This window comes from Gambusia affinis, linkage group LG24 (genome assembly GCF_019740435.1).
Source record: "Gambusia affinis linkage group LG24, SWU_Gaff_1.0, whole genome shotgun sequence".
Lineage (NCBI taxonomy): Eukaryota > Metazoa > Chordata > Actinopteri > Cyprinodontiformes > Poeciliidae > Gambusia > Gambusia affinis.
The window spans coordinates 11,459,084-11,482,545 of NC_057891.1; the positions used below are offsets into that span (position 1 = coordinate 11,459,084).

Genomic DNA, 23,462 nt, shown 5'->3' on the forward strand with positions numbered 1-23,462 from the left:
GATTGGTCCAGGAAACTGGCTGAAGCGCTCCTCCCTGTCTGGGCTGACCGACGGCGTGGAGGACCTGCTGGACATCAGCTCAGTGGACCGGCTCTCCTTCATCCGTCAGAGTTCAAAGGTCAGCCTCCCGGAGGAGCCCCTAGCTATAGCCGGAAGCGCACGTCGTAACATGTTTCACATTTCAGGTGAAGTTCACGAGTGCGGTGAAGCTGTCTGAAGGGGGCGCTGTGGGGCCGGAGTACGGCAGGGACGAGGAGGAGAATTTCTTCAAGCGGCTCGGTAAATGGAGGTCTGGCAGGAGGAATCCATCCAAGCTTCACCACACAGAAGAGAAAGATGGTAGACCTCCCCCACCCTGGGGTGTCCCACGCTCCATCCTGCTTTTGTCTCTGCGCGCTCTCTCTGTCCTGTCTCAGTGGTGTCCTGTCTCGTCCTGTCTTTGGCCAGCTGTTGTCCCGTGTCTCCCGGACAGCTGCTGAACCGAACCTTCTCAGCCCATCAATGTTTTAGATCATGTTTCTAAGACGTTTTGCTACAAAAAGTTTCCAGAAGGTTGTGAACAACAAAACAACAATGATGGGGGTACAAGATATGAACTAACCTGCACTGGGTCAATTTAAAATAGTTTGCAATTCATTATGTGTATAATAGTTTGAGTTTGGCACATATGGGCTGGTAATATGAGGATTATGGCCACATCTGGGAACAAAACACAACCTGCCTATGTCCAATAAACATATGAAAGGGGGCCCCATCTGGGAAAGAGAAAGAATTTCCATTAAGTAAAGACACCTGTATGTAGATGGATATGGCAGTTAGCTACTGGGCTGCATGTGAACCTAAGATGGTTTGGAAAGGGTCTAAAAACATTGGCCCCGTTTGGGATTTACTGCTTTCCGTATCAGTCCCAAGGTAATTCCTTATATAGCTTCCCATCCAGGAAGTTTCCAAAACGTTTTGTTTGGGTTTAATATCTGATGTATATCAAACAAAATACTGGTTATTAGTTGCAATTATTTCTATTACCCACTTAGTTTTGAAGTAAAATTATGTAATTCAGGAAATAAATGTTTTTTTCTAAATGTCTAAAAATTATTGAGTGTATAAAGTGTTTTTGACTTTTTGAAACTTTTTGTTCAAAACCGCAAAGCTCAGGCGTGACTCCTTCCACAATAAGTCGTCCTTTAAATCTCAAGATGACCAAGAACCAGAGTGTAATTTGTCCGAAGCGCTTTGTGTTGTTTCCTCCTGGTGAACCTGGACGTTGTCTCTAATAAATCATCTGTTGGAGAGCATCTCCCTGCTGCCGAGCATCTTCACGCCAGCTGTAGCATGACGCTGTCGGTGCTCCCTCTGTCTCTTCTGTGGTGACGTTGTGGTGGTATTTTCCAGCTGCTAGCTAAACGACAGTATCGTCTTGCATACAGCTTTATCTTTGTGGGGCTGCGCTCACACTTGATCTGCCGTTGAAGGTATTTTCTTTGCGTCATTTGGCAGCAAGTTGAAGGAAAAAAGGAAACGGGAGTTCACGTGTCAGCTCAGCCCGTGGCTGTTTTCTCTCGCTCATGTTTTCATTCGTGTTCAATGTGCTGGAAGGCCACGTTACTTCATATGAAGTGAGACCTTTGATGCAGTTTTCCTATGAAACGCGACCTGCTGTTCTAGCACCTTCCATCTGCGCCCCGTTCCCCAGGACCGCATGGTTTCCAGGAGCGCTTAGCGGCCAGTCAGGAGGCCATGAAGAACAAGAACGTGGTCAACCTGGGCGCCATCCGGCAGGGGATGAAGCGCTTCCAGTTCCTCCTCAACTGCTGCGAGCCGGGAACCATTCCTGACGCCTCCATCCTTGCTGCCGCTCTAGACTTGGTACAAGCTTCTCTGAAAATAGTCAAAATTAAGACTATTGGACGCCCAACACTGGTTTTCTTGTCAAAGGAGGTTATGTCAATTGAAAGCCAGCTTCTGACTGGAATACTGAGCGACCGCTACTAGAAAATGAGGAGAGTACGAGCTAGTGTTAGCTTTGGAGAGGCTAGTGACTAGCATGCCTATGCTACCTTCTTCTTTACAGGAAACTATCAAGGAAAATACAATCTAATTTTAAATTTAAAATCTTTAAATTTAAGTAACATTTACAATATTACTTTATACTGAAAGGAGATTAGTAAAAAACCTAGTTTGTGACTAGTAAAACCTTTATTTTGTTTGTTTTATTGAGCTTTCATGGATCCATTCAACAGATATAGTAATCCAAGATGTCAAATTTGGTGTTTATTAACTTTGATATGAACACTTTATTTGTCAAAAATTATGGTAATGTTACACATTTGAAGAATGAATTCAATTTGTTTTATAAGTCCTTATTTTTTGTGAAATCAAAAATGTTCACTTAAGTAGATCTCCTTTTTGGAAACGTGTATAATTTATTGCCATGAATATGTTATTGTATAATATGCTCTGCTAAGTTATTAGAACAGTTTGAACATATAATTCTTTATGGTACATATTTTGTAGTTGATTGATCATACGTTTATATTAAAAAATATAAGTACAATGGCCCTAAGGCCATCAGAAACCAGCTTCAACTCCTATAATCCAGCATGTTTCTGCTTGGAGTCATGTTGGTCTACAGTAAACTGTCAAAAGAACACCTCAATGCATCTAATGTATGATGACTGTTGTATGACAACCATGCTCTTTGATAATGTTTCCTTTAAAGAAGAATATGGGAATTGCAGGTAACCAGTCTAGGCATGCTAGCTTATCTGAAGCAAACTTTAATTAGTAGCCTCCTTCTCATTTGCCAATGGCGGCTGTTCAGTTCCTGATGCCGGCCTATCATTAATCTGATCAGTACTACTAAAATTAAGACTACTTAATTAAAAATTGAAAAAATAAAACCAAGCCAGACCGGATCCGTTTAATCACTTTTTAACATTTCTCTGCCGTTAGGAGGCTCCAGTTGTGGCCCGCGCTTCCCTGTTCCTGGAGTGCGCCAGGTTCGTCCACCGCTGCAACCGTGGCAACTGGCCAGAGTGGATGAAGGGCCACCATGTCAACATCACCAAGAAGGGCCTGTCCAGAGGCCGCTCGCCAATAGTGGGCAACAAGAGGAACCAGAAGCTGCAGTGGAACGCTGCCAAGCATTTCTGCCAGTGGGGAGATGTGAGTCAAACAGGATCAAACCGAGCTGCTGGTCCGTCCGCCTCCTCTAACTGTGTCTGTCTGCGCAGGCCATCGGCACCAGGCTCAGTGAGCTCTGCCACTCAGACAGCGAGAGCCCCGCCAACATCCTGGGCTACGTCTACGACGAAGAGACCAAACGCAGAATGAGGAAGGAAGATGAGGAGGAGGACTACTTAGAGGACAGTGAGTCGCAACCAGAGCTACGGGGAGCTGGTTTAGATCAGAGCGTGTTGATTTGTTTGAATGGCCTAGTCAAAGTCCATACCTGAGTCCGACTGAGAACCTGTAGAAAAGCTTGGAAGTTGATGTTCACAGATACCAGCCTGACTGAGCTGGAGCTTTTTTACTTTGCAAAGCTGGTGAAGATTGTTAGCTGTTGCTGCAAAGCGTCGACTCAGGAGGGCTAAATATTAACGCACACCGCACCTTTCAGATTTCTGATTTGCATAACATGTTTAAAATGCATCGTTTTCAGTACAGTACTGCTCCGTGTAACATCCCATTAAACATCCTTGTGGCTTACTGCCTAACTCTAAATCCCACCGATTTGTTTACATGTAAATTTTATAATCCCACATTTTTTATTTTTTCAAACTCATAAACTTTTCACTTAGTGCAAACATTTTCTGATGGGAGAACTCTTTAACTAACCTATACATGAAGTAGGGGTTGAACCAATTAGTCGACTAGTCGACTCTAGGAGTCTCGCGAGTTTTTACATTTCATGTCGACTAGTCGCAGTCATGTGATTGCCGGTGGTGACAGCCTGTGCTGATCTGACAGCACAGTATACGTCACAAGACACAAGAAAAATAAGTTAATACATTAGTTTAAATGATATGTAGATGGATGCACATTTGTGGTTTTACAGTGTTTTTAAAAGGAGATGGAGTTGCAGCTGCAGTCAACTACAAAACACGAGCCGTCTAAAACTCGCCCCCTTCCGCTAAGGATGTCACTTAGCGGCTCGCGAGTGTCTTTGTCACGACGATCTAACTAATACATTATGATGTTATGTTGCTGATTAAATAAAGATCTGTGGTAATGCCATCTAAAAGATGTGCGTTTCCTTTTGAATGTTGGTTTCCCAGCAACTTATTATTTATCATAAACTATCCCGATGTTTTGTTGTTTCACTTGTTGCTGTTCTGTGTAAATGCCGTATTTTTCCGTGAAAACGGGTAATAAAGCCTGTACGTTACTCCAAAGCTTTGCGTCTTGCATTGCTATGGCGTCACACTACTAGTCAACTCGACATCGACTCGACTTTTATCATGTTGACGTTGACTAGAAAATATCTTAAATCGTTCAATCTGCTGAGTCAGCAGAGCTTCCTGCCGCGCATCGGGCGGAGGAGAAGCAGGTGGTTTCGTTGAATTCAGCTGTAACCAAACGGGATCCGTTCATAACAAGTTTGGCTTGTGATGTTCCAAAAGCACCATGTAGTCAGTGTGATAATTTGACTCCTATAGTAACTATCCAGAGATCATCAGCATCAGCCGGTGTTTAGAAAAAAAAAGTCAGACCCGACTTTGTGCAACAAACTTTTCCCCACTGCTCACGAAGAATGATCTGTTTATTGCTCTTTTAATTCTCCATAATAGACTTAGTAAAAGCAGGAGAAGGGGATTGTGTGTGTGTGTGTGTGTGTGTGTGTGGGGGGGGGGTTAATATTTGCCGTGAAAATAGCTAATAAAGCCTCCAAGTAGTTGTGAAGGGTTTTTGCGCTTACGTCACTATGACGTCACCGCGACTAGTCGACATCGACTCGACTATTATCATGATGTAGTCGACCTTAAAAAATATGTAGTCGTTCAACCCCTAATATATACATATGTTGTATGTTTCTGGTCTTTGTATATAAGGGAGAAAATTCCAACTTTCAAGCCAGTTAATATTAGAGATGAAACTGAAACTTGACCAAAATTCTTCATGCTAGAACTTGAAGTTCTTAAAAATGTATTTTAATTATTTTTGTGTTGTTTTTTTTTTAGAGTATTTTAATTTAAATATCTAAAGGGGCAGTATTACTTAAAATATACTGTTTTGAGCTTTCCATCATTGCCATGGACTCCAGTTCATTTGCTGACCGTGGTTTTTGTCTCATCAGACACGGTGAACCCTACGAAGTGCGGCTGCCCTTTTGCCCTGAAGATGGCCGCCTGCCAGCTGCTGCTAGAGATCACCACCTTCCTGCGGGAGACGTTCCCCTGCTTGCCTCGCCCTCGGACCGAGCCACTGGTGGTGAGTCCTGCACCTCTTCTCTTAATGTTTCCTGTGTTGGCGCCTGAGACTGTACTGTACTGATACGTCGGCGCGGTGTGCTTCAGGACCTGGACAGCTGCCGGCTGCGCCTGGACCCGGAGCTGGGCCGCCATCGCTACGAGAGGAAGATCAGCTTCGCCGGCATCCTGGACGACGAGGACGGCCACGACTCCCTGAACAGCAGCAGCCACACGCTGAAGTCTGACACCGCGGGGGAGGAGAAGAAGCCCCAGGAGGCTCAGGGTGAGCCACAGGTCGGCAGAGGACCCCCTTCCCCCAGGCTTCCTGCAGCCCGTTTTAATATCTCCGCTGCGCCTGTCGCTCCCCAGCTCCTGTCAGGAAGATCCGCATCGGAGGCTCCCGGCTGCTGCAGATCAAAGGCGCCCGCAGCTTCCGTGTGAAGAAGGGCGGCTCGCTGTCTTCCATCCGCCGGGCGGGGAGCCTGAAGAGCACCAAGCTGTCCCGGCAGGATTCCGAGTCCGAGAACGAGGAGGGGCTGCTTTCCCAGACCCAGAGCAGGGACACCGTCACCGACATCGGTGAGCCAGGGTGTAGGGGCAAAACAACGTCTGGGTCCTGAACCCAACTGAGCACAGGCTGGTCAATAATCAAACAGGTCTGACCTGGGAGTTTTATACACCTGGAAACCTGTGTGTTTGGTGAGATTTTTTTTTCTCATAGACTCTGTAAAAATGAAACTCAGTGTCTCAAAAAGTGGCTCAAGTCAGCTAACTGAGCCCCTCTCTGGTATTTATTGTTCATTTCTGTTGTTCCATTTTCGAACTTGGAAGCTGGAAATAAAGAGGTAACGTCTCTTTAAGTCATGTTGATGTTGCAGGAAGTCCCTTCAGCACCAGTGAGCCCAGCATTGAGCCTGAGGGCCAGGGATCAGGAGGAGCTGAAGACAACTACCACCGCAACATGTCCTGGCTCCACGTACGTCCATCAGCCGGAGCTGCTGCTCCACCACCTCGTCCTCCAGACGCTCTGATCCGTCTTTATGTCTCCGTCCAGATTATGATCCTGCTGTGCAACCAGCAGAGCTTCATCTGCACACACATTGACTTCTGCCACCCGCGCTGCTACCAGCACCACGGCCGCTCCTGTGCCCGCCTCGTCCGCGCCATCAAGCTGGTCTACGGCGAGTCGGTGGACAGCCTGAGGGAGGACAGCGCCTCTGGTAACGTCGGAGGACGCGCAAAGAAGCACAAGGAGGTAAGCGAGGAGAGCCGTTAAAGGGAAAATGGAGTCTGGGGTTTTTAAAGCCGTTTTTTCCACCCCCTTTCAGTGTTCAGATAAATCCTGCCTGAGAACTCCGTCCATGAAGAGGAAACCGACCGACTCCAATGCAGAAGGGAAGAAAGACACTGGCATGCTCAAGTACATCCGCAACCAGGTCGGCTGCTTTTGCTCAGTCCAAGGATTACTTTAGGACAATTTATTGCATAAAAGTTTGAATTTAATATTTCCAAATCCAGAGGTGGGCACTAATACTAAAGTGCTAATCATAAACATAATGTTTATGATTAGCTAGCGCTAAAGCTAAAGCACTACATCAACATTGTGTTTGGGGGCATTAACCCTAAAGCACTAATCATAAACATTAGCTGTGCTAATTCAACACATCAACATAGCGTTGAGGTGGAACTAATGCTAAAATATCTCAATTTAACCACGTTAATACCCAATGGGTGTCAGGGACACGACATCATTTTTCGCCCTCCACAGGATCAAGTTTCTTATTACACATCCTTTGCGCTCTGAGGAATTGATTCTTTGAAACAGAGCTGAAAGTTTACAAAACAGCCAAGTAAATTAAATCTGCAGGTATCAGCTGGAGAAAAGTAATCAGTGGGAGGCTAAAAGCGCTAAATGTTTTCAAAATTGGCAAAATACGCCAAAGCGCTAAGCTAGAAATGAGCTCAAGTCAAGTCTTTTGGTTAGGGAGGAAAATGACCATGAATCGGTGAATTTGGTTTGTTTCAGGTGATGAGTTTGTCCCCGGCTCCTCTGTCGCTGCTGATCAAGGCCGCCCCCATCCTCACCGATGACATGTACGGAGACATCCAGCCCGCCGCCTGGGAGCTGCTGCTCAGCGTGGACGAACACATGGCAGCCGCCGCTGGTACGTTCACACAAGTAAAATTTAAGGGCTTATTCCTTTTGGATTTCCATCCCAATTAGGTTTTCTTCACCTATTATCAACATTTCCCAACTATTTCTCCCCGTTCCTCACCTCCACCCCCTCAAATCACCTCCAGCCGCCATGTTTCTCCTTTGTGCCGTCAAAGTCCCCGACGCCGTGACCGAGATGATGACGGCAGAGTTCCAGCACCAGGAGGCCTGCCAGCGCATCAACTCCATTTTGAAGTTCTACACTCTGTGGCGTTTTCGCTACCAGGTGTGGCCGCGCATGGAGGAGGGAGCCCAGCAGATCTTCAAAGTACGAAACGACATTGGGGGCCGACCGCACTGCGGAAAACTGAGTACAACTCACGATCGAGCAGCTTGTACATACACTACGAAAATCTATGTAAAGCAATGATTTTCAAAGTCACAGGTGACGAAACCTTGCAAATGAATAACAGTTCAATGGCCATGACGTTGGGGCTTCTGTCAGGAGTTTTGCATTTTCATTCATTTGTTGGGTTTCTGTCACACATTTCTCTGTGTTTTGAAGTAAACATAAAGATCGGTTTGTGGTGAGAGATGTTATGTGAAGTCAAATGTCAAGTCAATTGTAGAAGTGAAATAAAAAAATGTAATGTAGTGGTGGGCACCGCTAACTAAAGATTTAGCTGTGCTACCCCTAAAGCACTAATCAGAAACATTAGTAGTTTAGTGGGGTAGCTTCCCTACACCACTAAAACGCTACGCCAGCATATTTAGTATAAGCTAATGCTAACATGCTACATTCTACCATACCAGGTCTTACTGACATGTGTGTTACGTCATAGTATGTACTCTTATTGCTTACTGATTTCAAATTGTTCCAGAAAAAATATTTCTGGGGAACATTTTCAAAGATTGCGGGAATGCTAAATCAAAATTTAGCTTCGCCATATGCAGATTAGCAGAAGTGTATCGACCACTATTAATATTCTCTGTATGTTTTATCATTAGTGGAGTCCCAACAATAGGTACAATATTTTTGATGTTATGAATTAGTTACTTATTTAATACATTATAGCTTTTTTTAGTTATTTTTTAAATGTCTTACATCTTTATGTGAATACAAAAGTCAAAGTAATATTTCCTTCTCACTAAAACAAGAAATTACCGTAAACGTAGAAAATTCAAATAAATAGATTTTTTTTTTTTACACCAAATAGGTGAAAAGTGTGAATCACTGATCTAAATGATAAATTCTGATCTTTAGTTTTTCTTTTTGTGATTGAATCAGCAGGTTCTTCGGTTTGTAAACGACTGATTGCAGTGGTTTCAGAACAATGTTCGACACGCATTACTGTGTCGAACATTGCTCAGAAGTGTTTCTGAAGCTGTTGCTCAGCTTTAGGAAGTGCTGAGTTACTGTAACCTGTTCTCCATCCGTCAGATCCCTCCGCCCAGCATCAACTTCACCCTGCCGTCCCCCATCCTGGGCATGCCCTGCGTCCCCATCTTCGACCCGCCCTGGGTGCCGCAGACCACCGGCAGCGTCCAGGACCCCATAAACGAAGACCAGTCTGTACGCACAAAGGGGTTACCTTCAATCCTTTAATGCACTATTTTAACCAAACTCTTTTGGTTCTGATGACGACCTGCCAGCACAAATCATATACTATAATTTTGATCTATGAACTGTCTTTGTTTTTAGTTCCCCACATTAATTCAGTCAGTCCATACCATAGTAAGTTGGTATCTCTGTCCCCGAGTGTTTGCGCTGATGCATCTTGTGACGTCAGATCGAGGATAATCATGAGGGGAGGCGGTCCCGATCTCGTGCTGCATCTTTCATCATTTGGGGGAAAAAGTCTTCCAGCACTTGCTTTGACTGCGAGAGGAGTGAAAAATGACAGCATGCATCAGGCGTAGCGACTGTTGACCGTTGTGCTGTTTGTGCATGCTCCATCGACTGAGAATGGCTGAATGTTGACCATACCATGTGTTGAGAGGACCGTACTTAGACACACATAAGCATTTTGAAGGATACAGTAACTTTCTCCCAGTTTCAGCCTCTGAACCTGATCAGAGATGCTCCCATGTTGATGGTGCAAGCCTGGCAGAACAGGGGGTAGAGCAAGGATGAGCATCGCTCCTTCAGTGTATTTTTACTCAAGTAGAAGTCTGAAATAGAAAAAACTAAAATGCCATGTGCAAATTCTGGTATTTTAAAGACTAAAATGGAAAAAATATGCAAATAGCTAACAAATCTTAAGCAGAAAAACCACTTCTAAATCAGTTTATTTCAATTTATTACCAAAGCTTATAGTAGATTGCATGTGCGTGTATGAATATATATACATATATATATATCTTTGAACAAAGTAAAAAACAATTACCTGTGGTGTTTGTTGTATGATCACTTGACCTCAAAATGCTACAACAGACTTAATGCACTTTGTAGAAACAAGAGGTCTCACTTTGGCAAACTTTAGGTGTGTCTCTGTGTCAGGTTCAGTTTTGGTCAGAACATGTTTGTTCTTCACCCAGAAAATCGCAGTACTTCACAATAAAAGTTCTCAAGTAAAAGTAGAAAGTACAGTGAAGCCCACCTAAGGTAGTTTTGTCAATGTTACTCCAGCTGGCAAAGTTTGAATAATTGGCTTGAACTCTTTACCCTGCGTGTTCAGAGGAGCTCACTGGAGGAAAGTTACTGTTCTGTGGTTGAAACCGAGAAGTTCTCCTGAATATACCCACGTTCACCTTCCTGGGGGCGGTGTGTGAACGCTCTCCGGCCCCTCTCTCTCTCGTGTTTAGAAATCGTTCTCTGCTCGGGCCGTGTCGCGCTCACACCAGCGGGCCGAGCACATCCTGAAGAACCTCCAGCAGGAGGAGGAGAAGCGGCGGCTGGGCCGCGAGGCCAGCATCATCACGGCCATCCCCGTGGCCCAGGAGGCCTGCTACGAGCCCACCTGCAGCCCCCCGCCGGAGCAGGAGGAGGAAGGTGGGGCCGCTGCCGTCGCCCAGCGCACCTCCAGGCCGCGTTCCGCTCTCTGACGGCCTGTTGTTTCTCTCCTTGGTCCCGCCAGCAGAAGAAGTGGTGAACCTGGCGTCCCGCCGCCTCTCCGTCAGCCCGTCCTGCGCCTCCAGCAACTCCCACAGGAACTACTCATTCCGCCGAGGCTCCGTCTGGTCCGTCCGCTCCATGGCCAGCGCTGAAGGTAGAGGAATACTAGACGACAGGGTTATGAAGTCATGATGAGCTCTAGTATGCTAAAATTTAACATGAGCATAAAGGAATAAGTCTAGAAAATGTGGCAAAACCGTGTTCTAACTTTCACTGGTTTGTTGTTTTTAAAGATGAAGAAAACGCAACTGATCACACTCCCACACACCACATGCTTCAGCCTCCTCAAGCTGTCTTCCCAGCATGCATCTGTGCTGCAGTCTTACCAATAGTCCACCTCATGGAAGATGGAGAAGTCAGAGAGGACGGTGTGGCTGGTAGGTAAAAAAAAAAGACTGTATTATTATTATTATTATTAATATCATAGCGTCCTAACTTTTCAGATAAATTCCAAAGTGCTAATTTACTTGTCTGTTTTGTAAACTTTCACTTCTATAAAGTTTGACATATGTTGAGGTTACAGTTAACTATTAATAATTCAAGTATATTTTTCAAGTATATATTTATATTCATGCTCTTATTGTGAAGGTGGTGAAGAGTGTTTACGCGTCAGAAAATAAAACACGGCCAGCAGAGAGCAAGATATAAATATAAATACAATATCTAGGGACATTATAGAACATATAAGTTATAATGTCAAAATTAAATTAGTGCTAGTGGGTTGTAGTCTTTCAAGGGCAGATATAATTTCAAATGAAGAGAGGAGACAGAACTGACATCCTGCCGCATTCTGATCCAAACCGTACAGTTGTTGGTACAAAATTAGCAACTGAGTTAGCGAAACTCAACGACTATAAAACCTAATGAGTGAAATGTCTGATCCACATAATCACTTCCTGAAGTTCAACTGTTTAGCTTGGTGTCCAATAATACATTTGGCCTGTGGAAGGCGGTCTAACAAACGTTGTGTCAACATGGTTGACGTTAGCGCTATAGCATTAGCTAAATATTCCGTCTGTGTAGGGCTTTAGGAATAACAGAACTAATGTTTTCGACGTCCCTGGGGCCAACACAGCTGCTAGCTAACACTCAAAATGGCTGATAAATTCTATGATAGAACAGAAGCCTAAATTCACTAAACCTTTAGAACAACACCTATTTTTATGGTTTACTCATCTCGAAAGAGCCACAGCTCAAAATATGATTGGCTCAGCAACACATTACTAGAATTCACTCTGTTCAATGCTGCAGGTATTCAGACCACTTTCTACTCAAACTCTGCCTTTTGACCGCAGAGCCGAATTTCTGATTGGTTTATTATTTTCCCAACACAAAATGACTGTATTCCACCTCTTATTCTAGAAAAGCATCCTGCTGATTGATAAAGTATCCGAAGGTTCTGATTTGAATAATTGACCATTGACTCGCCTCTTACCGTTGGTTTCAGTGAGTGCTGTTGCACAGCAGATCCTCTGGAACTGCCTTATTGAAGATCCCGCTCTGGTTCTCCGCCACTTCCTGGAAAAACTCACCGTGAGCAACAGACAGGTGGGAGAGCTGTTTGAAGACACATTCCTATGATTTTTAAGCGAAAATAAAAGGTTTTCACGACATAAAAACAGCAATGCAAACAAACAAAAAAAACTCCATTAACTCCAGAAGTTTAGTGAGTTTTCCAAGCTGCTGCTGTCTCTCCAGGATGAGCTGATCTACATGCTGAGGAAGCTGCTGCTGAACATCGGCGATCTGCCCGCTCAGACCTCCCACATCCTCTTTAACTACCTGGTGAGATAACGCCCACCCTCCTGAGTGCATTTGCTGCCCAGGTCCTGGTTCCTGACCCGGGCTGTGCCTCCAGGTGGGGCTGATCATGTACTTTGTGCGGACGCCGTGCGAGTGGGGCATGGACGCCATCTCGGCCACGCTGACCTTCCTGTGGGAGGTGGTGGGCTACGTGGAGGGGCTCTTCTTCAAAGACCTGAAGCAGACCATGAAGAAGGAGCAGTGTGAGGTCAAGCTGCTGGTCACCGCCTCCATGCCAGGTCAGCTGGCCGACCTTTCACCCTCACTACAGAATACGGGACCAGCAGTGTCTGCTACAAGCTCGTGTCGTTTGGTTTTCAGGAACCAAAACGCTGGTGGTGCACGGCCAGAACGAGTGCGACATCCCCACCCAGCTGCCGGTCCATGAAGACACCCAGTTTGACGCTCTGCTGAAGGTAAACACCCAGCGCCGCCTCCTGTGGTCCACACACAGAAAGAACTGTAACTCTGCTGAGCAAACAGCTGGGATCATGTGTTAGTTTTGTCCATCTTCTTCCCACCAGGAGTGTCTTGAGTTCTTCAACATTCCTGAGGCCAGATCGGCTCACTACTTCCTCATGGACAAGAGATGGAACCTCATTCACTACAACAAGGTGCAGCTTGAACCAGACTGAATGAGTTGGGGTTTATTTTTTTTTTATCTTTTTGTTTTAGTTTCTCAACATTAATCTGTAGGAGACAGACTAACGCCACCTACAGATTAATGTAGTAATCGATTGACTGCAAATGACGCTGCGAGATATGTTAAAGTAATCAATCGATTATTGATTATTGAAATATTTGTTGACTAATTACTCATTAACTAGAGTATATAGACTCTAAAAAATGTGATTTGCTAAAAGGACCAAGATTTACTCATAGCAGTAAATAGGTGAAAATGTACATGAACACAAACCTTTTGCGTTTAAGATAAAAAATAAAAAAAAAGCAAACTTTGTCTGTAAATCTGTTCTGCCAGAACTCTACAGGCAGCTTTAGCTTCACCTGGTTCACCTTCTGTAGAAAACAAAACCTCCGATTAAGCACATTTTTCTATCTATCAGTCGGTAATGTAAAAAAAAATATATACCTATAAATGAACCTATAAATGACCAACTACATGAATGGTATGTTGTTGTATTTTAGGCAAGAAAATGTTCATTTATGTTAATTCAATCCTTTACATAAAGTTAAATGTGACCCAATTTGTTTGTTTTCTCATTGACTTGAGATTCGCTGAAAATCTGTTATTGTGAAGAGATTAACGTAAAGAACTGATAGTCAGACAGAAACGACCACTAGTAGTTACAGTTTCCGTTGATTTTCTCTGATGCTGAAGACTGTAGACTGTTCTGTGCTAGTGCTAAGACTGCTTCCACTGTGAATGTTAATACATACTTTTTAGAGGAGGTGTCAAGTATTTGTGGATTATTTTTTTTTTTTGTTTGTTTTTTACATCCCTGACCTACTTCTTGTTGTCCGTTTTGCTCCGTCAGACCTACGTCAGGGACATCTACCCGTTCCGGCGCTCCGTCTCCCCTCAGCTCAACCTGGTCCACATGCTGCCTGAGAAAGGACAGGAGCTGATCCAGAAACAGGTAGCAGCTCCATCACCCAAACTCCTCCTGTGACCCCCCCGCCCAGTAGATCCTGAACCACGGTGTGCCGCCTGCTCAGGTGTTCACCCGGAAGCTGGAGGAGGTCGGCCGGGTTCTGTTTCTGATCTCGCTGACCCAGCGCATGCCGGCGGTGCACAAGCAGTCCCACGTGTCGCTGCTGCAGGAGGACCTGCTGCGCCTGCCCTCCTTCCCCCGCACCGCCATCGACGCAGAGTTCTCCCTCTTCAACGAGCCTCAGGGTGAGTCAGACATCTGTTAGTGCGGTAGGTGTTGCTACGGCAACGTCAACTCTGTGGTCCGTCCAGGTAAGGAGCTGTTCGGGCTGGACACCCTCCACAAGGTGCTGTGGATCAAGCTGCTGGAGGAGATGTTCCTGGGCATGCCCAGTGAGTACCCCTGGGGGGACGAGATGATGCTGTTCCTCAACGTGTTCAACGGGGCGCTGCTGCTGCACCCCGAGGACAGCTCGCTGCTGCGCCAGTACACCGCCACCGCCATCAACACGGCCGTCCACTTCAACCACCTGTTCTCGCTGAGTGGCTACCAGTGGATCCTGCCCACCATGCTGCAGGTACGCCACCGCTGACAGAGTGACGGCACCTATGCAGAGTGACGGTTCTGCTCTGGTTCTGTTCCAGGTCTACGCGGATTATGAGAGCAACCCGTTGCTGCGGCAGGGCATTGAGTTCTGCTGCCGGCAGTTCTACGTCCTCCACCGAAAGCCCTTCATCCTCCAGCTGTTTGCCAGCGTCGCACCCCTGCTGGAGTTTACCGTAAGAGCCGATAAACTCCCTCAGCCTGTGACGTGTGCCCGCCCTAACGCTCTGACCTGATCCCCCTTGAACCCTCCCAGACCAGCACCAGCACCGGCCTGTCTAAAGGCGTGTCGGCCCAGTGTCTGTTCGACCTGCTGGTGTCTCTAGAGGGGGAGACGCAGGACGCTCTGGACGCTCTGGAGCTGGTCCGGGCAGAGAAACCGCTGCGCTCTCTGGGTAAAACCTCACCACCACCACACACACCCACCAGGTCTCCAACTGCTGCCAGGGTTCACCATTAACCAGTCAGGGTTCCTACATAGCCTGGAAACGTTTGGAACTAGATGCTGGAGGATTAGCAAAAAAAAAAAACCACATGTAGAATGTTTTATATCCATCGTTTCCCTCGATGCTGTCTCCATCCTTCCATTATCACTGACTGTATTCATTTAAAATGGACACACAATCTAAACTGGGTACATTGTGTCTAAGCATCCTTCTTTCCATTCCTCCTTCCATTCTTCTTTCATTGTATTTTCATTCTTCCCTTTCTTTCATTTCTTGTCTCCGTCCTCCATTACTTTCTTCATTCGGCCTTTCCTTCCTTGAAGTGAAACTTGTGGATGGTAGAGTATTGATAACTCCGGAGTGTTTCCATGGAGACCAGAGTTGCCCTGTGCGGGTCTCACCAACAGACTGTTGCCTGTCATTGAGTGTCCAACCTTTTGCTCTCTGTTCCTCCAGACTTCTGCTACGGTAATGAAGACCTGGCCTTCTCCATCAGTGAGGCCATCAAGCTGTGTGTGACGGTGGTCGCCTACGCGCCGGAGTCCTTCAGGAGGTAAACTACAGCCACATCTTCTTCTTCTTTGGTTCCCTACAGCAGACAGGCCCTGATGCAGGTCTCTGGTTAGCCTTCAGATGCTGATGGTGCTGGAAGCGCTGGTTCCCTGCTTCCTTCAGAAGCTCAAGAGCAACACGGCGACAATGGAGTCTACGTCCGCGGCCAGGGACGAGATCGCTGCCATTGCTGCCATGGCAACATCCCTGCAGGCCCTGCTGTACAGCTCAGAGACCCTCACCAGGTTTGGATTCCAGCAGTAGCAGCTCTGATGGTTTTAGTCTTTGCATTCAGTGCCTGGAAATGTTTACATCTGCAGACCAATGACCGCCCCGCAGATGTCCCGCTGTGACCAGGGACACAAGGGGGGCACCACCGCCAACCACGCCATGTCCGGAGGCGTCAACACCAGGTGACAGTGGATCTGGCTTTCCTAAATCCATTCCCAAGAGGAAGAGGATAGAATGAAGGTGTGTGTGTGTGTGTTCCCAGGGACAACCTACACCTGCTGGAGGAGGGCCAAGGCATGCCGAGGGAGGAGCTGGACGAGCGCCTTGCTAGGGAGGAGTTTCGCCGCCCACGAGAGTCCCTCCTAAACATTTGCACCGAGTTCTACAAACACTGCGGACCGCGCCTCAAGATCCTCCAGAATATTGCTGGAGAGCCGCGCGTCACTGCCCTGGAGCTGCTGGACATCAAGTCCCACATGAGGTAGAGCGCCTCCCACCACCTGGTCACAGCACTCGACAGGCAACGGACGTTTTTTTTTCTTTTTCTCATCAGGCTAGCGGAGATCGCCCATGCCCTGCTCAAGCTGGCGCCCTACGACACCCTGACCATGGAGAGCCGAGGCCTCCGGCGCTACATCATGGAGATGCTGCCCATCACCGACTGGTCGTCTGAAGCTGTGCGCCCCGCCCTCATCCTCATCCTCAAGAGGCTGGACCGCATGTTCAACAAGATCCACAAGATGCCCACGCTCAGGTGCGCTCGCCCACAGGCACTGTGCACCAGGTCTGTTGAACCCCGGACTCCCTTCTCTGTGGTGGCTGTGTCGTGCTGTGACGCTGGTGCTGTGGTGTGTGCAGTAGCTAGGTGGATTCTCGGCGCTGTCGTCCATCCAGCTGTCTTTGTGGCTTCTGGTGTGTTTCTGTGCCGGCTGAGTGTGAGGCATTCAGGTGTGTGACGACTTGTGGACAAACACACACACACACAGTGGACCAGTGGCAGTGTTCCCTCTTTGCAGAGGGGTGTGTCCACTCTGAAAATAACACATTACACTAAATACCATGTTGATTTAGTGCTTTAGCATTAGCTACCACTAAGTACCATGTTGGTGTAGCAATTTAGCATTAGCAAAACAAATGTTTATGATTGGTGCTTTATTTAAAGTTGGTGTTATCGCCACTAACTTTTTGGCTAATGGTTCCCACCGCTGTAAGTTGGCCTAGACACATACATTCAATAGAGACTGTCTCCATAGCAACATGTCTGAATTCGCCTGGCAGTGTTAGCCGTGGCTGACATCTTGCTAAAACTATCAGCAGTGAACCTCATATCTGAGCTATAACCCAACGCACCAGTGAAGCAGTTGGTTACCATGGTCACCTTAGATCAATTAAAAAAATAAAAGATGTCCTTTTTCAAGAAGGAAAGACAGTAAAATATAAAACACGAGCAAGCAGATGGGAAAGAAAGAAGAGAAAATCCTCCACACATTTTTATTTATAGTTTCCTTTGGATGTGTTTTGTTTTTGTGGTTTTGATGACTGTAGTCACCTTGAGGATGGATTACAGGAGAAAAGCAGGTTAGATGAGGAGCTCAGAGGGAACACCGATCTGAGATGTCTGTTTACTACTGGAGCTGCTGCTGTTTTTAAGCTTTGCTACATTTGATGTCTACATGTAGTTTTTTTTAAACAAAAATAAGAAAAAGAAAAAAAAACCTCTTTAATGGCGTGGTAAGTGAACGCTTTGTTTTATGCTTGGATTAATTAGTCCTTTTAGTTTAGTTGGAGATTTAGAAAGAAGACACTTCAGAGGAGTTTCCTGTGGGGCTTTCATGTGCTCTTCTTTTGTCATGGGGTGGAACTACGTGGTTTTCCAGGAGACAAGTGGAATGGGAGGCGGCCAGTAATCTGATTGAGGGGATCTGTCTGACCCTCCAGCGCCAGCCTATCATCTCCTTCCTCCCACACCTTCGGTCGCTGATCAACGTCTGCGTCAACCTGGTATGAAAGCACAAAAAGTCAATTATTCAGGAGTATTTCAACCAATTATTACTTTTTTTTCTTAAGTGCCATTGCAGAAAGTACTACTGTCTAAAGCACTCCACACCAAGCTAATCCCAGAATGCTTGGTAAGCAGGATAAAGTCCCTGCTGGTTGTGAATTGGTTGCTTTCAGAGTAGTTTTGGGTTTCCATTGACTGCAGTAAAAGCCTTTATGACAGAGAAGCACAATAAAGTGGAAGCTGGACATTATTTTGTAACCAGTTTCACCTGTTTGGAAGAAAAGTAGACGTCTAGTGCTGATCTTTGCCACCAGGTGATGGGCGTGGTCGGCCCCTCCAGCGTGGCGGACGGCCTGCCGCTCCTCCACCTCAGCCCGTACCTCTCTCCTCCGCTTCCCTTCAGCACGGCCGTTGTCCGCCTGGTGGCTCTGCAAATTCAGGTGCTGCTCATTACAAATTCAGCTGACTCATCAAAAAAAAAAAACGTCTTTAAGCACATTTTTTCTCCCCGTCAGGCCTTGAAGGACGACTTCCCTCTCAGTCATGTGATCTCACCGTTCACCAATCAGGAGAGGCGAGAGGGGATGCTGCTCAACCTGCTCATTCCTTTCGTTCTGACGGTGGGCTCTGGAAGCAAAGGTAGCAACACTAACTCCCTGAACTCACTCTTTATTTCACAGCTTTCTAAGGTTCTGTTGTGTCGTTGCGTTGCAGACAGCCCCCACCTTGAGCAGCCGGAGATATTCCTGCTCCTCCAGACGGTCATCAACATCCTGCTGCCCCCTCGGATCATCTCCACCTCCCGCACCAAGAACTTCATGCTGGACGCATCTCCGGCTCACTGCTCCACGCCCGGAGACACGGGGAAGGACCTGCGCAGGGAGGGCCTGGCAGAGTCCACCAGCCAGGCGGCATACCTCGGTACGACGGGGAGCTGGAAACACTCTGACTCTGTTAACGCTGACAGCTCTCGTTTTATTACGATTTGTGCGATAACCTGGCTGCGCCCTCCACAGCTCTCAAGGTGGTGTTGGTTTGCTTTGAGCGCTCGTTGGGAAACCAATGGTACCGCCTGAGTCTGCAGGTTAAAGAGATGGCTCTGAGGAAGGTGGGAGGCTTGGCTTTCTGGGACTTCATCGACTTCATTGTGCGAACCCGCATCCCTATTTTTGTCCTCCTGAGACCCTTCATACAATGCAAGGTGACAAAGCTGCATCCATCAGTGGTTTTAGGTTCACCTAGAGTTTTAACCGTAGCGGACCTGCTGCTGATTCTTCACGTGTCGTGTAGTTGCTGACCCAGCCGGCTGACTCCCAGGAGGAGATCACGGCGCGGCACCACATCGCCGACCAGCTGGAGCGCCGCTTCATCCCCAGGCCTCTCTGCAAGAGCTCGCTGTTTGCAGAGTTCAACAACGAACTCAAGATCCTCAAAGAGGCAGTCCACAGCGGCTCTGGTCAGATACCCGAACCGCAACACGTTTCTCTACTGATGGTCTGGTCTCTTAGCTCTGAACTTGGTCTCCGTTCCAACAGCATACCAAGGGAAGACATCAATCAGCACAGTCGGCACCTCCACGTCGGCCTACCGGCTCAGTCTGGCCACAATGTCGCGCTCCAACACAGGAACCGGCACCGTGTGGGAGCAGGAGAGCCAGCCGTCACGGCAGCCGTCGCAGGACACACTGAGCCGCACCGATGAGGACGACGAAGAGAGTCAGAAATAATACTTTCAACTGGGATGGGGATTTATCGTTAGAGTGAAAAGTTTATCCATATTGTTCCCCGAAAAATAGTCACTTATTACAATATGATAAAACTCTAAGTCAATGTCGGCCACCGTTTGTTTCAAAACTTGTTTTTCGTTTGATGTCATCTTACTAATCTACGCTCCCTTTGCTGTAGATGACTCCATGAGCATTCCCAGCGTTGTGAGCGAACACGAGGCCTTCCTCCCCATAGTGATGTCACAGCGGCGTTTCTCCAGCCACATCACCGGCTCAGCGGCCGCGCAGCCTGAGAATCCCCGCACCACCATGCTGCCCAGCCAAAGGTAGCATCCCAGACACACACAACAAAAAACACACCGTAGACTGAAGAGTTAGCTGTGAAACTTAACCACATTTTCTTACATCCTGGCTAGCTTAGTGCTTAAATTCAAATAAGATATTTTTTTCTTAAACGAAGCCGGAATTAATCTACAAAAAAACAAACACAAAAAAAACAGAACACAGTAATTGTTTCAACTTAGGAACGCATAATAAAAATAATAGCAGGAAAGTTCAAATTTGGTCTAGCTAGTAATGCAGATGTCTTCAATATTTTAGAGGGACAAAAAGAAGAAGTAAATTCTGACATCAACAAGAGCCTGAGTAAATACAAGGTGCAGTTTTCAACCAGAGGGTGTTATTTTAAATAATTCTGCCCCAGTTTGCCTGGCTGTGGCAGTGGGAGCTGTGGTAGTGCAGATTCAGGTCTTCTCTATGTAGCATGCAGCAGGACTTTAACCCAATCATACCCCACACCCACAGTCATATTTTTCTGTGTATATATCTGTTGATTTCTAATATTGCTTTAACTCAGCTGATTTTAAAAGTCTGCTCCAGCTTTGGTTGTTTTCAGAGCAAACGCCCCGGCTTTCCGTCCTAGACATAAAGGGACTCAGGGGGGAGGGGTAACGGATCTCAACTACACTCCCTGAACTCCCACTCTCCCCCCTCCCTCCGCCCCCCTTTTTACAGTGAACCCAATGTGCTAGATGAGTGCCAGGGCCTTCTGCAGGAGGGTAACCTCTCTAGGTACAGTGGCCCAGTCGTTGTGTGTGTCCCATCGGTGCATTCTTTGCATCTGTCCGCCACTGGGAGGGGGCATGGCCTCGGGACGGCCTCCTCTGCCGGCCGTCGATCACTCATCCACATCCAATCAAATCGCCCCTCTCCACTCTCCTGTCTCCTACTCTTTCTGTGTGGGTCCAGCCTTGTTTCCCCTTCACCTCCCCTTTGAGCTCCACACTGACCCTCATCTTCTCAGCTCATCTTGCTGCTATCCTAACCAGGCCCCCTGTACTCCCCACACTTCCTGAACTACAGAGCGCCCCCCCCCCCCTCTCCCCCACCCCACTGGAGCCTGCTCCTCCTGTTAGCTGTGGGTCTCTCCAGTCGATGTGCCATCTCAACAAGTCAGCCTTCCTCCATCGGTGCCATGGTGTCTCATACTGTTTCCGTGTCTAACCGGCTTCTTGCTGATCAAATTGGGCGTCCTGTCGTGGATACCAATCTGTAGGGGCAACGGGGGAACTGGGGCGGCAACAACTCGCCAACTTGCTCCACTTTTCTTCTACTTTTATTCAAAACCCATCCAAAAAAAAAACAAACAAAAAAAACCAAAACCCTCACCTGTTGTTAAATTGGTGTAAGAAGCGTTGCTGCTCCAGCCCCCACTACCCCCTGTTGTGTTTTGGTGTCTGAAGCGTTAGCAGCACTTGTTTCTTTTCCTGCTCTGTGGTTTGGTGTCCTGTAGCATACCGTGTGTGTTGTGATGAGTAGTTTAGCATCTTGTGTCAACCAGAGGTGGGTTTCGGTGAGCGAACACTCCGGTGTTTTTGGGCCCTGTCACACTGATATGTTTGTGTGTGTTTCCTGCATTTGTGCGTGTGTGTCTGGTCCGGTTGACTGAACCAGGGTTGCCAGCGTGCAAAGTGAGCCTGGCCAGCAGAACCTCCTGATCCAGCCGCCGTTGGGAAGAAAGCGTGGACTCAGACAGGTACGGACATCCCTTCTGATTGGTCCGGGGAAAGCTTAGCTGTGGGACTAGCTACTGGGAAAAAAATTTACCAGTGAGGAAACATGTTTTACGTTAAACCGTTTTTCGAAATGAAGACGTCAATAACATTAATGTGAAGTGTTGGCATGCTTTCTTAGGTCAGGCCATATTTTATTGAGCTATTGCTTTTCTTTCAGTGTTCAGGTGTGATTACCATTTAATCTATAACAATATTTTTCCAGCTTAAGATGTTATTTCAAAGCTAATGCTAACATTTAGCACCTACACACTTTGTTTGCTTTGGCAATTCCTTATAAGTAGCTTTTTTTATCTTTGAGTCATTACAAACAACAGCTTTTTATTTGACTGGGTATGCAGAGAAATATTAACATTAGCATTAGCATTAGCCTGCTCTGCTAGCTAACATTACATTTCATTATGGGCAGTTTTCACTGATCTGTCACCAACTTTGTCACACTACATTTGGTGCAATGTATTACAGATTGCTAATAAATGACAGCTGTGTGTTCACAGCAGCACAGGCGACAGATTCAGCCTGGTTTGTGTTGAAAGGTTTGGCCTGTGGATGGAGAGGAGCTCTACCTGATTGGAAGTGATTTCTGTTTTCCTGCAGCTGCGACGCCCCCTGCTGTCCATTCCAAAGACTGAACCGCGAGGCCGTTCGGGAGCCAGACTCTCCACCACTCGAAGGAGCATCCAGCCCAAGAACAAACCTCTGGGTAAACGGGAGGTTTTCTGTTTTCTGTTTCCTGTTTCTAGATCAAGTCAGACCAGATGATTCTGATAGTCCTGTTGCTGTGCTGAGTCAGCGGTCCAAACCCAAAGCAGTGTGTGTGTAGCAGAGCCGTCTGTCTTTGTTCCACAGCTGTGTGTTGTACCGCCTGTCACCACACTGACTGTCACTTTGTTCTGTCTCATGCCTTATGTTTCGAAATAAAGAAACTTTATTGGACTGTGAAGGTGAGACCCAGCCGTTAACCCCTTTCTCTCCACCCTGCAACGGGCCGCCCCCTTTATATCTGCAACCTTATCCAGTAGGGCGCTCTGCATGTCTGTCTTGCTCCCCACCCAGTATTCCCCCCCGCACCTTGCCCCTCAAATTCCCCCCCTGAGCCTCCACTACAGTGTTATCCAGGCGCCGGCTGCTGAGTTTTAGACTTCTAACCACCAGTGTGTCTTCCCTCAGTGCACGGAGACCAGAAGAGGTCTGTGACCTTCACTGAGACTCAAGGTCAACAGGGGGCTCCGGGCGCCACGGAGCCCTCAGGTGAGGGCAGGAAGGCCAGTCCGGCTCCGTCCAAGTCCCCCACCCTGGAGGTGCCGTCTGCCACCGTCACAGCCGACCTGCACGGGTCGGCCAGCATCCAGGTAGAAACGAGTACTGGTTAGATTCACAGCTTCCTGTTTACATTGGATCAGTGAAAACTGTCTCCTAGTAACCAGGAAATCCTTTAGAGATCTGGTTTTGTTCACTACAGCAGAGTCAACAAGTTTCCTGTTAAACCAATGGGTCAAGGTCGCTCTGAGTGACCTCTAGTTAGCAACAATTTGATTAAAACCAACATTTAATAATGTCATTGTTCTTATTTTAAGGGTACCATGAAATAAATGAGTTATTTATCTCTTTAAATATTAAATTAGTACACTTTCCTACTTGCTAATCTGGACACCTCTTTGTTAAAAAAATCTGTTCTGGTATAGTTTAATGCTTAATCTTTATATTTCCATATTTTTATCTCTGTTTTATAT

The 23,462-nt window shown here is 46.8% G+C and overlaps 1 protein-coding gene across 1 annotated transcript in view; it reads left to right on the top strand.

The window, feature by feature from the left end:
- LOC122827503 (protein unc-80 homolog) overlaps window positions 1–23,462 on the top strand; it is a 43,510-nt gene that overhangs the window by 17,174 nt on the left and 2,874 nt on the right. The window contains exons 21-65 of the mRNA XM_044110509.1: window positions 12–118; window positions 186–279; window positions 1,694–1,866; window positions 2,953–3,165; window positions 3,234–3,369; window positions 5,297–5,430; window positions 5,517–5,694; window positions 5,781–5,990; window positions 6,290–6,387; window positions 6,466–6,666; window positions 6,740–6,847; window positions 7,438–7,576; window positions 7,713–7,894; window positions 9,008–9,139; window positions 10,372–10,558; window positions 10,644–10,775; window positions 10,915–11,058; window positions 12,129–12,229; window positions 12,380–12,466; window positions 12,540–12,723; window positions 12,806–12,900; window positions 13,009–13,098; window positions 13,981–14,082; window positions 14,162–14,342; window positions 14,409–14,674; window positions 14,742–14,876; window positions 14,957–15,095; window positions 15,603–15,699; window positions 15,773–15,943; window positions 16,019–16,111; window positions 16,192–16,410; window positions 16,483–16,683; window positions 17,807–17,930; window positions 18,246–18,371; window positions 18,447–18,570; window positions 18,646–18,852; window positions 18,948–19,132; window positions 19,222–19,387; window positions 19,467–19,646; window positions 19,836–19,983; window positions 20,672–20,728; window positions 21,611–21,692; window positions 22,327–22,432; window positions 22,653–22,823; window positions 22,900–23,081. Of these exons, the coding sequence (XP_043966444.1) occupies window positions 12–118; window positions 186–279; window positions 1,694–1,866; window positions 2,953–3,165; window positions 3,234–3,369; window positions 5,297–5,430; window positions 5,517–5,694; window positions 5,781–5,990; window positions 6,290–6,387; window positions 6,466–6,666; window positions 6,740–6,847; window positions 7,438–7,576; window positions 7,713–7,894; window positions 9,008–9,139; window positions 10,372–10,558; window positions 10,644–10,775; window positions 10,915–11,058; window positions 12,129–12,229; window positions 12,380–12,466; window positions 12,540–12,723; window positions 12,806–12,900; window positions 13,009–13,098; window positions 13,981–14,082; window positions 14,162–14,342; window positions 14,409–14,674; window positions 14,742–14,876; window positions 14,957–15,095; window positions 15,603–15,699; window positions 15,773–15,943; window positions 16,019–16,111; window positions 16,192–16,410; window positions 16,483–16,683; window positions 17,807–17,930; window positions 18,246–18,371; window positions 18,447–18,570; window positions 18,646–18,852; window positions 18,948–19,132; window positions 19,222–19,387; window positions 19,467–19,646; window positions 19,836–19,983; window positions 20,672–20,728; window positions 21,611–21,692; window positions 22,327–22,432; window positions 22,653–22,823; window positions 22,900–23,081 (6,587 nt within the window). The remainder of the gene's footprint in view (window positions 1–11; window positions 119–185; window positions 280–1,693; window positions 1,867–2,952; window positions 3,166–3,233; window positions 3,370–5,296; window positions 5,431–5,516; window positions 5,695–5,780; window positions 5,991–6,289; window positions 6,388–6,465; window positions 6,667–6,739; window positions 6,848–7,437; window positions 7,577–7,712; window positions 7,895–9,007; window positions 9,140–10,371; window positions 10,559–10,643; window positions 10,776–10,914; window positions 11,059–12,128; window positions 12,230–12,379; window positions 12,467–12,539; window positions 12,724–12,805; window positions 12,901–13,008; window positions 13,099–13,980; window positions 14,083–14,161; window positions 14,343–14,408; window positions 14,675–14,741; window positions 14,877–14,956; window positions 15,096–15,602; window positions 15,700–15,772; window positions 15,944–16,018; window positions 16,112–16,191; window positions 16,411–16,482; window positions 16,684–17,806; window positions 17,931–18,245; window positions 18,372–18,446; window positions 18,571–18,645; window positions 18,853–18,947; window positions 19,133–19,221; window positions 19,388–19,466; window positions 19,647–19,835; window positions 19,984–20,671; window positions 20,729–21,610; window positions 21,693–22,326; window positions 22,433–22,652; window positions 22,824–22,899; window positions 23,082–23,462) is intronic.